Source organism: Alligator sinensis, unplaced genomic scaffold (genome assembly GCF_000455745.1).
Source record: "Alligator sinensis unplaced genomic scaffold, ASM45574v1 scaffold360_3, whole genome shotgun sequence".
Taxonomy (NCBI): domain Eukaryota; kingdom Metazoa; phylum Chordata; order Crocodylia; family Alligatoridae; genus Alligator; species Alligator sinensis.
In genome coordinates, this window is record NW_005841977.1 from 831342 (window position 1) to 842834 (window position 11493).

An 11493-nucleotide genomic window follows, 5' to 3' on the forward strand; every position below is an offset into this window, starting at 1 on the left:
TGAACCGCTTCGCAGGAGAACTGTCCTTCTGGCATGGTTCAGTGCCCACAGAGGTGCAGCGGCTTTACGCACAGTTTCTGGAAATGGGAGTGTCCTCCTTTGCTTGGTCCTAGGGCCTTCTGGCTAAAAGCAAGCAAAACTCAGGGGGCATCCGAACCCCAATTCTCCAGGCGTGGGCCTGCAAGTAGGGTGCCTGCTAAAGATGTTGGAAACATCTGAAGCCCCAGGTGCCGGTGAAGGAGCTTTTCCGGTAGTACAGCCACTTACGGTTCTGGACTCTTGGATTTGGAATTAGTTTTGGCTAATTTGGCCTCGAATACAAATTATATATATTAAAAATGTGCATTGATTTATGCTGGAATGTGTCTCTTTTTAGAAGGTACATTTGCTATCATGGTAAGAACTCACTATGATACTTTGCTTCCAGGTCACACTATTCATCCATCCAAGCATTAACAAGCATTAATGACACCATATCTATGAAGCCTGAACATATATCCCATTTTACAGATGCATAGATTAAGTCACGGAGTGGTTTAAATAGGTTGGTTCCAGTGGAAAGTGTTGCTGAGAACGGCACTTGGCTCTCCTAGTTCTCTATTTTTGATTTCATTATCAACACACAGCCTGTGCGAAATATGAATAATAAAATGTAGCCCTACAAAGGTTTCACACAAGTCAAAGTTTATTTGTTTTCATTCGTGGCTATATACCAAGATCCAGTCATGCACTTAAGCATTACACAGATGACTGATCCAGTTGAACACAATAGGGTCACTCGCATGTGCAGTGCTTGCACGATTGAGTCATGCTTGTAAGTTTTCATAAAATCATAGATGTCTGATTCTAACCCAAAAAACTAAAATGATCCTGGCAGGAGAAAAACACTTCTTCCCTCAAGTTCAACATCAGCAAAAGCAGCCAGATAAATTGTCATGACATTTTTCACACCTAAAATTGAAATTAACAACCTGGGAGTTGTTTTTATCTTTAGAAAATGGGAGATTTTAAAGGGTTGGAACCCAAATTACTTAAGTCACAATAGTTTGCATATCCTAAATTACCTACAGAGAACTTCAAATCAGTATAAAGCAGGGACATCTAGAGGAATTATTTGATACTGCAGTGATATGCCTGGGAACTTGCCTGTGCTTAGAACTGTTTGCTGGTAGAGAGTTAGATCAGCAACACTCCCCACCAGCAAAGACACAACATACTCAATTGTACCCTCATGTACAACTCAGCATGGCTTGTACCAGTTGCCTGTACCAAATCAGGTATACTAGCATGCCAGCTACATTGGTTAGGGAAACAGGTTCTAGTGACAGGTTCTCTAGTGACAGAAGTTGTAATGTAAAGATGTTCTCTAACGAAGGGCACTGAGGAAATTGATAATTGGGAGATGGTCCTTCAGTTATGAGCTACTTAGTTAGACTAAAGAACTGCAGAGGTTTGCCTACTGCTCCAGGATAAAACATGTCTAGTTCTTCTCATGCATGTGTGCCTGTGTTCATTGAACCTGGTGATCACTACAATAGCTATGTTGGCAAAACTTTTAAGTGTGGGCATCACTGGGCTAGAGACCATCTGGTCCTGACCAGTTTTTATGTTGCGTCTCCTGAAATGGTTCCTTTCTACGATATTGAACGTGATGCTTCTTTGACGTGGACGTCACTGCTGCTGTTGTGGATTTGTACTGATGTGGCCAACCCTTGTGGTTCTGTTGGTGGATTTACAATATATGATACATTATTTAAAGCTCTGGTTCCCAGATTTTAGTTTCATTTTTAAAAAACGATAAGTTCCTAGCCCTGATAAATATAGAAAAATGTTGAAAATGTGACCCAATTGCACCCTAGAAACCAGAAGGCAAATGAAATGATCCAACATTGTTTTGTTTCTTAGCCAATTTAATTTTTCCTGGGACTTGACTCAACATGTGGGTTTGGCAATACTAGAGCAAGAAGAGAATCAGGGCTATTGTTTCCAGCATTTTAAACTTGTTATATCTGCATCTTTTTTGTGTGCACTGTGCTCACCCCTTGGTTACTTCTTATTGTGAACTACTTTTATTCATAATTGCAGTAGTGACAGGGAATCCCAACCCTAATCTCAGTCCCTGTTGTGCCAGGAGCTGTACAAACACATAGTCAAAGACAATCCCTGCCCAAAGGGCTTGCCAGCTAAATGTAAGGCAGGAGAAAACCAAAGGACACAATCATAGTTATATGCGTCCTCTGTACACACTTGTGTCATGGACTGTCTAGGAGTTTCGGTCATGCTAGGCCGTAGTTAAGCTGCAAAGGCATCGCAAAAGACCTCGGGAGTAGCAGGCTTCGTTGACTGCTGGATGACCTGATAAAAGATTCAGTGAGCCAAAATGCTGTAAAAAATAGTAGCTGAACAAATTGAGGAGTAAAAAGTTTAGAACTCGGTAGTAAAGTAGAGATAAGAAGTGAGCTGTACTCAGCAGGGGGTGAGCTGGAGATACCTGAAATCAGCAGGGAATAAACCCTAGATGCCCAAAGTTGGTAGGGGGGAGCTGAAACTGGCAAGGAATGAGCTTCAGGTGTCCAGACTTGGCAAAGAGACAAGTAAAAAGGGGACATCTGGACAAAGAGAGGAATAAGAATTTGAATGGGGTAGGGGCATCAGGGGTTGTGAGACTTGTCCTTTGTAGTGACTTAGCGGGTGTCAGTGGGCATGATGGGTCACTTACTACTGTCTGTGCTATTTCGCTGAGCCGGGCTGATTGCTATACAGACCTGCTAGTGTATTATCCTAAAAGACAATCAAACTGTCAGAGCTTTTGCCACTGAACATGAATTCAAATTTTTCTTTTTGCATCACACCCAAGTTCTGGGAAGCTGGTTGCAAGCAAAGGCCTCTGAGAGCACACCAACCCAAGCAGCCCGAATGCTAAGAGTGACACCAGGCAAGAGGCTGGTTAGGAACTCTCCCAACCCCTGAGCACCGCGGAACAACAAGTTTCACTAAAGCTAAGCCAAATCGGCACGTGCATTCTCACCAATCCATGACTATTCTTCTAGTTTTAGAAATGCTATCAGGAATGAAAGACAGGAGACTCAAAAATATTCAACAAGCATTGACAATCTGCTGCAGACTCACAATAGTTGGCCTGATTCTGCAAGCACTTGACACCAGTCACAGACCTGAATAGTTCCATTGAGGTGAATAGAACTACTCACAGTAGTCAAAGTCAATGTACAATACTCAGCGATGTGTGTAGAATCAAGCTTTTATACAAGATCTCCATCCTATGGGAGGGAGACTGTTGACTTAACTCTGCTAGATTGCTTGAGTATTACGCTGCAATTTAGGATGTGTCTATGTAAAGATGTTGTACTTCTGTAACTGTCACCTATTGGCAATAGGTGCAACCCCTAGTGTGGACTCAATTATAGTGGTATAAATGTGCCTTGCACTAGTTATTTCCCTTCCTTGTAAGAAACAGACACAGAAACAGTGCTAAGGGTGTTGCATCCCTTTAACAATACCAGCAGTTATCGTGGTACAATTTTTTTAGTATAATAGATTTAATAGATTTCATAGACATTAGGGGCTGGCAGGGACCTCACGAGATCATAGAGTTCAGCCCTCCTCCCATAGGCAGGAAGTCTGCAGGGATCAAACGATCCCAGCAAGATAAACATCCAAATACCTTTTGAATGAGTCCAGAGTAGGTGTTTGCACCACCTTTGGGGGAAAATCTGTTCCAGACCCTGGACACTCGGACTGTGAAGAAGTTTTTCCTTATGTTCAATCTAAAACAGCCCTCTAGGAGTTTCTGGCTGTTGGACATCGTTATTCCTTGGGCAGCTCTGGTGAACAACTGTTCTCCCAGATCCTGATGCATTCCCCTTATGTACTTATAGGCTGCCAACAAGTCCCCCCTGAGCCTTCTCTTCTCCAGGCTGAAGAATCCCATGTCCCTCAGCCTCTCCTCATAAGGCTTGCTCTCTTGGCCTTTGATCATACAGGTGGCTCTCCTATGGACTCTCTTGAACCTATCCATGTCCCTCCTGAACTGGGGGCCCCAAAACTGGATGCAGTACTATAGTTGCGGCCTCACCAATGCCAAGTAAAGCGGGAGGATGGTGTCTCTGGTCTTGCTAGAGATGCATTGATGGATGCATGCCAGAGTTTGGTTAGCTTTACCGGCCACGGCATCACATCTTTGGCTTATGTTCATCTTGTGGTTAATCAAGACCCCCAAGTCTCTTTCGGTCATGGTGCTAGTGAGCGTAGCATTGCCGAGCCTATAAGTATGATGCTGGTTGTTCCTCCCAAGGTGGAGCATCCTGGACTTTTCCACATTAAATGCCATCAGGTTTTGGTCCACCCACCTTGCAAGGGTGTCCAGGTCGGTCTGTGTCCCCAGTCTATTTTCTAGTGTGACTGCCTTCCCCCAGAGTTTGGTGTTGTCCGCAAACTTTACCAGGCCACGTCTGACACCCGAATCCAGATCGTTAATGAAGATGTTGAAGAGTACCAGCCTGAGAACTGAGCCCTGAGGGACTCCACTGGTCACCTGGCACCACATTGATTTGCTCCCATCAACTAGTACTTGTTAGGTCCAACCCCAGAGCCAGTTCTTCAGCCATCGGACCACGAGAAGGTTGAGGCCACAGTTCCCCAGCTTACCCATGAGAACATCACGGGAGACTAAGTCAAAGGCTTTCTTGAAATCCAGGTATATAACATCGAGCTCATCTCCCTCACTGAGGCAATGTGTCACCTGGTCATAGAAGGTGACAAGGTTAATCAGGCAAGACCTTCCAGTGACAAAGCCATGCTGGCTGGCATTCAGAAGGTTGCTGTCCATTAGCTTGTTGCTGATGTCAAGCTGATTGGCCTGTAGTTCCCTGGATCTTCCTTCCTTCTTTTTTTGAAGATTGGGACCATGTTGGCTCTTTTCCAGTTTTCTGGCACCTCACCCAAGCACCACAAGATCTCAAATATCTTTGCCATAGGCCATGCTATGGTGTCCGCCAGCTCCTTCAAGACTCTCAGGTGCATTCCATCCAGGCCTGCAGACTTATGAATGTCTAGCCTTTCAAGGTGTTCCTTCACCTGATCAATGTCAATTATGGGCCCATCTCCCACTCTCTGGCAGTTTTGCGCTCTGTCTGACAGTGTGACTCCCTTGGGTGGGTGAAAAACTGATGAAAAGCATTCATTTAGGAGATTGGCCTTTTCTTGGGCGTCAGAAGTCAGCTGCCCCATTTTATCTCGCAGGGGTCCAACGTTGCCTTTGTTCTTTTTCTGACTACCCACATATCTAAAGAAGGACTTTTTGTTGTCCTTGATTCCAACGGCTAGTCTGAGTTCAGTTTCTGCCTTGGCTTTTCTGAACTGCTTTCTACAGGTGCGGGCAACTGTTGAGTAGTCTTCCTTGGTGATGATTCCCATTTTCCATTTGGTGTAGGCTTCTCTTTTAAGTTTCAGAAGGTTCAACAGCTCCCTGTTTAGCCAAGGGGGTTTTCCTGCCCACTGACTTAATTTCCTGAGGGTTAGGATGGACCTCCCTTGTGCTTCTAGGATTGAGTTCTTAAGGAACAGCCATTCCATGTGGACTCCTCTTCTCAAGGGGCCGTGGTCTATTAGTGCCTGATTGACCAGTTTCCTAAGTTCGTGAAAGTCTGCCTTCTCAAAGTTGAGGATTTCTGTTTTATTGAGGGATTTGCCCACCCTACGTTGAATGGAGAAGGTGACCAGTTCATGGTTGTTGTCACCAAGCTTCCCCTCGATCCTCAGATTGCTCACTAGATCATCCCCTTTGGCCAGAACCAAATCCAGCAGTGCCTCTCCCCTAGTCAGCCTGTAGACCTCCTGTGTTAGGTAGAGGTCATCAATGCAGGTGAGAAGGCTATGCGACTGATCAGATTTGGCCATGTGCTTTTCCCAAAGGATGTCAGGGAAGTTGAAGTCCCCCATGACAATCATGCATCAGGAGCATGGAGCCTCAGCCAGTTCCCTACAGAATTCTTGATCTAGTTCTTCTTCTTGGTTAGGAGGTCTGTAATAGATTCCTACAGTTATACCTCCTTCCCCATGCTCTCCCCATATTTTAACCCAGAGGATCTCGAGGCGCTTTTCTTGGTTAGTGAATCCAGTTTGTAGAGATGTGTACTGCTCCTTGACATAGAGAGCTACACCCCCACCCCTCTTCCCAACATGGTCTCTCCTATCAGGGTATAGCCTTTACCCACAGACCAGTCATAGGTGGACTCCCATCATGTCTGTTATCCCTACGAGGTCATAATCTTTATTGCACAAGAGAAGAGCCAGTTCCTCTTGCTTGTTTCCCAAACTCCTGGCATTTGTGTACAGGCAGTTGAGTCTGCCATAGGAAGCCTTAGGCTTCCTTGTGTGATGCGATGTGACCTTTCCTTGGGCTGTTGTCAGAGTGGGTTCCCTTGGGGTACCCAAGCTGTTGCTACTGTGATTGGCATGACCTGGGCTAGAACTGTTTATTGACTGCTCGTCCCCCAGCAATCTTAGTTTAAAGCCCTTAGTTTAAAGCCCTAAAGAAGATGTTTAAGTGTATGCATTACTTTCCCATACAGCAGTCTCTCTAAAACTAAAATAATCCCATTGAAGTAACATGTGATTAAGTATATTGCTAAAACAGGTCTTTAAATTTACATTTCCTTGTAAATGTGAATGTATTTCTTTAAATATGTAACAAAAGATTAATTCCCATATATAATTTTTTTTATGAATTATCCCTGAATACTCAATGGTTAAGAGAGCCATTTCCTCCACATACCTGATGAAAATTCTGGGCAAAAACAGAAAAAAAGCCCATTGCAGTCAGAGGATGCACAATCAGATTCTGGTTCCAGGATGGAATTCTTTTACTGTGATGTAGTCATTGTCTTGGTTAGCTCTGAATATTCACTGATAAACAGACTTAGCCAGTACCAATATGAAACTGAGGCCAGAGTGTTTTCTGCAGTTTCTACATTTAGATAAAATGTACTGCTTACTATCAGTAAGAAATGCCAGGGCATTGGTCGAATATTTCCAAATGCTAGATGTTCATAAGAAGAACACCCTGAATGGTGAGTACTTTCCAAAACATTGTGCAGAGTTCAGATTTTGATAGCACTAAAATAAATGAGTTATATGCATATTAAAGAAGAGAATCATACAGTGCTATATTATTCAGGATTTGAAAACGGACCTCAGACACATTATAAATATTGAACCTCTGATATTACAACAAATGCAGCACCCTGTAATGCTAATTGACTGGCTGGCTTTGTTAACATGAGGTCCTGGCAATATCCCAAATGACTTTCAGGTATGCCATATATCACTGTGTCCTGACTGCTATAGCACTTTCCATCCATTCTGAAGGTTATATGGCTTGACTAGCACCACATCTAATTCTGAAATGATAGTCAGTGCTCATGGAATAATTCAAAGTAATTGCAACACATTTTTAACTCTTGCCTGAGATGTTTTTTTTTTCTGTAATTGCTTCCTTTCCTATTTCTGAAAGCTAATAAAAAAGTTTGGAGAGCCTAAGCAATCGGTATAGCTCCATTATATTGATGATTGTTATTAGTAGTAGAATTTCAGAAACATCTAATGCCCCAAATTTGACTTGGGGATCTATTGCATTGTACAAAGAGGTTAAAAGAGCATCTCTGTACTAAGACACTTGTAATCTACATATAAACAAACAAAAGAAAGGGATAGAGGAGGTGTCAAAGACGCAGGCTGACAAGAACACTTGGGTCCTCGAGTTTAGTCTCCTGTTTAAGACAAATGTATGACACTTTCCCTTTTATATATTAACCAAGCTCTGCCTTAAATGCCAATTAAACTTCTTGCCCCTACTAATCCTACTGAAAGGTTGTTTCAAGACTTTACTCCTCTGATGGTTAAATATCTTCTTGCAATTTCCAACCTACATTGATTCATGGTTAGTTTATACCCATTTGATTCTGTGCCAGCATTGTCCTTTTATTTAAATAGCTTTTCTGTGTCTCTGGCATTTAAACCATAGATATATCAGTCCATCAGTGGGAAGATAGGTAACAAAGTCACATTCGAGTCATGCAGATTTTAGCTGCAGATGGTTTGCTCCTCATATGCACAAAACACTTTGGGCCAAATTCAGTGAGATCACTCAAGGGGAATGCAAAACTTGGCTTCTCTCTGTCCCCACGTGCACCTAACACTTGTATAATATCACTGCAGTAAAATAAACATGGTTTAAAACAGTGATTAGTGAGTCAAGACTGAAGAAATAACAAAGCAGTATTTGCACATAATTTAATCTCAATTCGTGGCCTTCCCAAAAACTATTGTAATTAGCAGTGGGACAAACATGGACCCCCAGATTAGACCCCTCTAACATGGAACTTCAGATCCAGAGTGCATGATTAGAGCCCATCTGTTTAATAGACACAAATTAGGACCCTAAACATTCAATTCCCCTGAAGGGGGAAACTTCAGGTTTCATACTCTGGGCTCATCACTTTCTTTACTTGAAGGAAAAATGTCACATGGGCTTTTAAAAGTCTTTTACATGAGAGCAAAGCCATCACTCCATCACAACCCACCAGCAAAACCAGTGCTTGGAGTTCCCCAGGCTGCCTTTGCAATAGTGGGAATCTTACCTTGTTGCACTGTTGATCCTCACTTTCAGGAGCTGTGCTGGAGTTAACTGATGTTGGTGACATGGCAGAAGGGAATAAAAAGAGCACAAAATAAATCACTAAAAAGAGGAGAGATTTGTTGCCATGTAAAAGATACAAAATCTTGAACTCTGCCCTCCCTCACACAACTCCCATAGCCCCAAATCACAGGGGATGGCACAGTAGAGACGATTCTGTGAGGTTCTGAGTGCCCTCGCATCCTCCTGAAATCAATGTAAAAGCGGAGGCCATTCACCATCTCACAGGCTTCCCAAATGATTGACAAAGGAAAGGTGAAACCAAAGAGCTGGCTATGTCTTTTCAACCAGTTATGAAAGCCAACATGTAGACAGACCACAAAAGTGGGCAGATGAGAATAGGATGGGGTTCAACGTAGACAAATGCAGGGTGCTGCACCTTGGGAGAAGGAATGCGCAGCATACATACAGGCTGGGGAGTTCCCTTCTTGAGAGCACAGAGGCGGAAAGGGATCTCGGAGTCATTATTGACTCCAAGATGAACATGAGCTGCCAATGCCAGACCGCAGCCAGCAAGGCTAGCCACACCTTGTCATGCATCCAAAGGTGCATCTCAAGCCGGTCCAGAGAGGTGATACTCCCCCTCTATGCGACTTTGGTCAGGCCGCAGTTGGAGTACTGTGTCCAGTACTGGGCGCCGCACTTCAAAAGGGATGTGGCCAGCCTGGAGAGGGTTCAGAGGAGGGCCACCTGCTTGGTGAGAGGGTAGCAGGACAGGCCCTACGAGGAAAGACTGAAGGACCTGAACCTGTTCAGCCTCAGCAAGAGGAGGCTGAGGGGGGACCTGGTGGCTGCCTACAAGCTCATCATGGGGATCAACAACAAATAGGCAGAGCTCTTTTCTCCCCAGCGCCACCTGGGGTGACGAGGAACAATGGTCATAAGCTGATGGAGAACAGGTTTAGGTTAGAGATCAGAAGGCAATATTTTACAGTTAGGGTGGCCAAAATCTGGAACCACCTTCCTAGGGAAGTGGTCCTCGCCCCTACCTTGGGCAAATTCAAGAGGAGGTTGGATGATCACCTGTCTGGGGTCTTGTGAACCCAGCATACATTCCTGCCTGTGGCAGGGGGGTAGGCTAGATGATCTGTTCAGGGCCTTCCCGACCCCAGCTACTATGAAACTATGAAACAGATCCATGGCCTGGTATCTCTTCCTGTGTCTCCTTGCCCAAGGCTCCATGGCCATACCTGAGGAGAGCATGACTGAGTCTCTGATGAAGACTCTTCTGGCACGTGGATCTTACTGGCAGCCCATCCCTGGATCCTCTTTCAAGAAGTCACACTGAACATGCATCTTTACAACTCACAAAACAATTTTCCCAAAGAAAATTGTCAATTTTTCAGTTGGTATTTTTTTTTTGAAAGGTAATTTAAAAAAAAATGAGGAACAACAAAAACATTTATTTCCTGATTGTTCTTTTGTTTTTCTGCACAAGGCATTTTCCTTCTCAAAAAAATATTTTGTTGGAAAATTAATAATCATCATTTTACCAGCGGCTCCTGCAGTGATACAATTACTAACACATGCAGAAGTCTCTCTCTCGGCAATGATGGCAACATGTGTGTATTATGAATATTTCTGTTTGTGTGCAAGCATAGTTTACTAGCATGTAGTACAGGGGTGGGCAATTATTTCGGGCGGAGGGCTGCTTACTGAGTTTTGGCAAGCCATCAAGGGCTGCATGACAGGCAGCCCGGGGCAGATAAATATTAATTTTCTAAATTTTTTTAGGGGCCCTGTGAGCCAGATAGAATGGCCTGGCAGGCCACATCCAGCCTGCGGGCCGCATTTTGCCCACCCCTGATGTAGTACCACGAGTACCTTCAAACTGTAGGTGTTTTGCTTTTAAATAAACCCTGTTCATTATCGTTAACAACTTTGTGCAGATTGGGCCTCACATCCCCCTGTTTTCCAGATTTGCAGTTTTATCACTTTCTCCACTATGTGACTGACCTGACAAGGAGGCAGATCATGCTGGTGTTTGACTTGCTGGACTGGAACGCCACCGGGGAGATTGGCCTTGACGAGTTCTACATGCTGGTGTGCATCCTGCTCGCTCACGAGGTCTGTAGCAGGCAGGTCTCTGTAGCCGGGTGAGCCGATGGCTTCAGAGAAGCTTGTATTATCCAGCACTTTCATAAAATGCTGTGGCCCCATAGCTGATTGAGTGGGACCTTGATTTCCAGTGAGAGGTGGAAGATGGAGGAACCGTGCACAAGTTAGCTCTTACGATACATTTCTGAAGCAGCTTGCTGGCAGCAAACACATCTCAGCTCACAAAATAAGCTGCCGCCACCTGCTGCTATCTGCACGATCCTAAAGGTAGCAGGAATAGAACCAGATTGCATTTTCATGGGTCAGCACTTGCCGGTCCTGTCAGTGCTGCGCAGCAGACGACATGATCTTTCTTCAGCCATCTTTGTAGGTCAAATCTGTTTGTCCCTTGATTGCTCGTTACTGGCCATCAGACCTGATGAGAAAGAAAATAGCGCGGAGTGAGAATTCAGGTTGTAGGAAGGAAATTAATTTAAAAGCAGAGCTGCAGACAAGTCTCGAATCCTATGGGATATGTTGTAGCCCCAGCTTTTCTTTCAGTGGGCCAGCTGCCTGAGTTAGGGAGTTCTTGGAGGGCGAAACACATCTTGGGCTACACAACTGGCCCGAGTAAACACTGTTTCCATTCAAGAGGGACTTGAGGCTCTGCTGGCCATGTGAAGCAAAATGGGACATTCAGTGCCCTCAGCACATTTTCATGCCATTTACCCAGTGAGCCTTCC

The 11493-nt window shown here is 44.3% G+C and overlaps 1 protein-coding gene across 1 annotated transcript in view; it reads left to right on the forward strand.

The window, feature by feature from the left end:
* The first annotated feature begins 6952 nt into the window (after window positions 1-6952).
* Window positions 6953-11493, forward strand: part of EFCAB9 (EF-hand calcium binding domain 9) — a 7695-nt gene continuing 3154 nt past the window's right edge. The window contains exons 1-2 of the mRNA XM_006021089.1: window positions 6953-7088; window positions 10632-10780. Of these exons, the coding sequence (XP_006021151.1) occupies window positions 6953-7088; window positions 10632-10780 (285 nt within the window). The remainder of the gene's footprint in view (window positions 7089-10631; window positions 10781-11493) is intronic.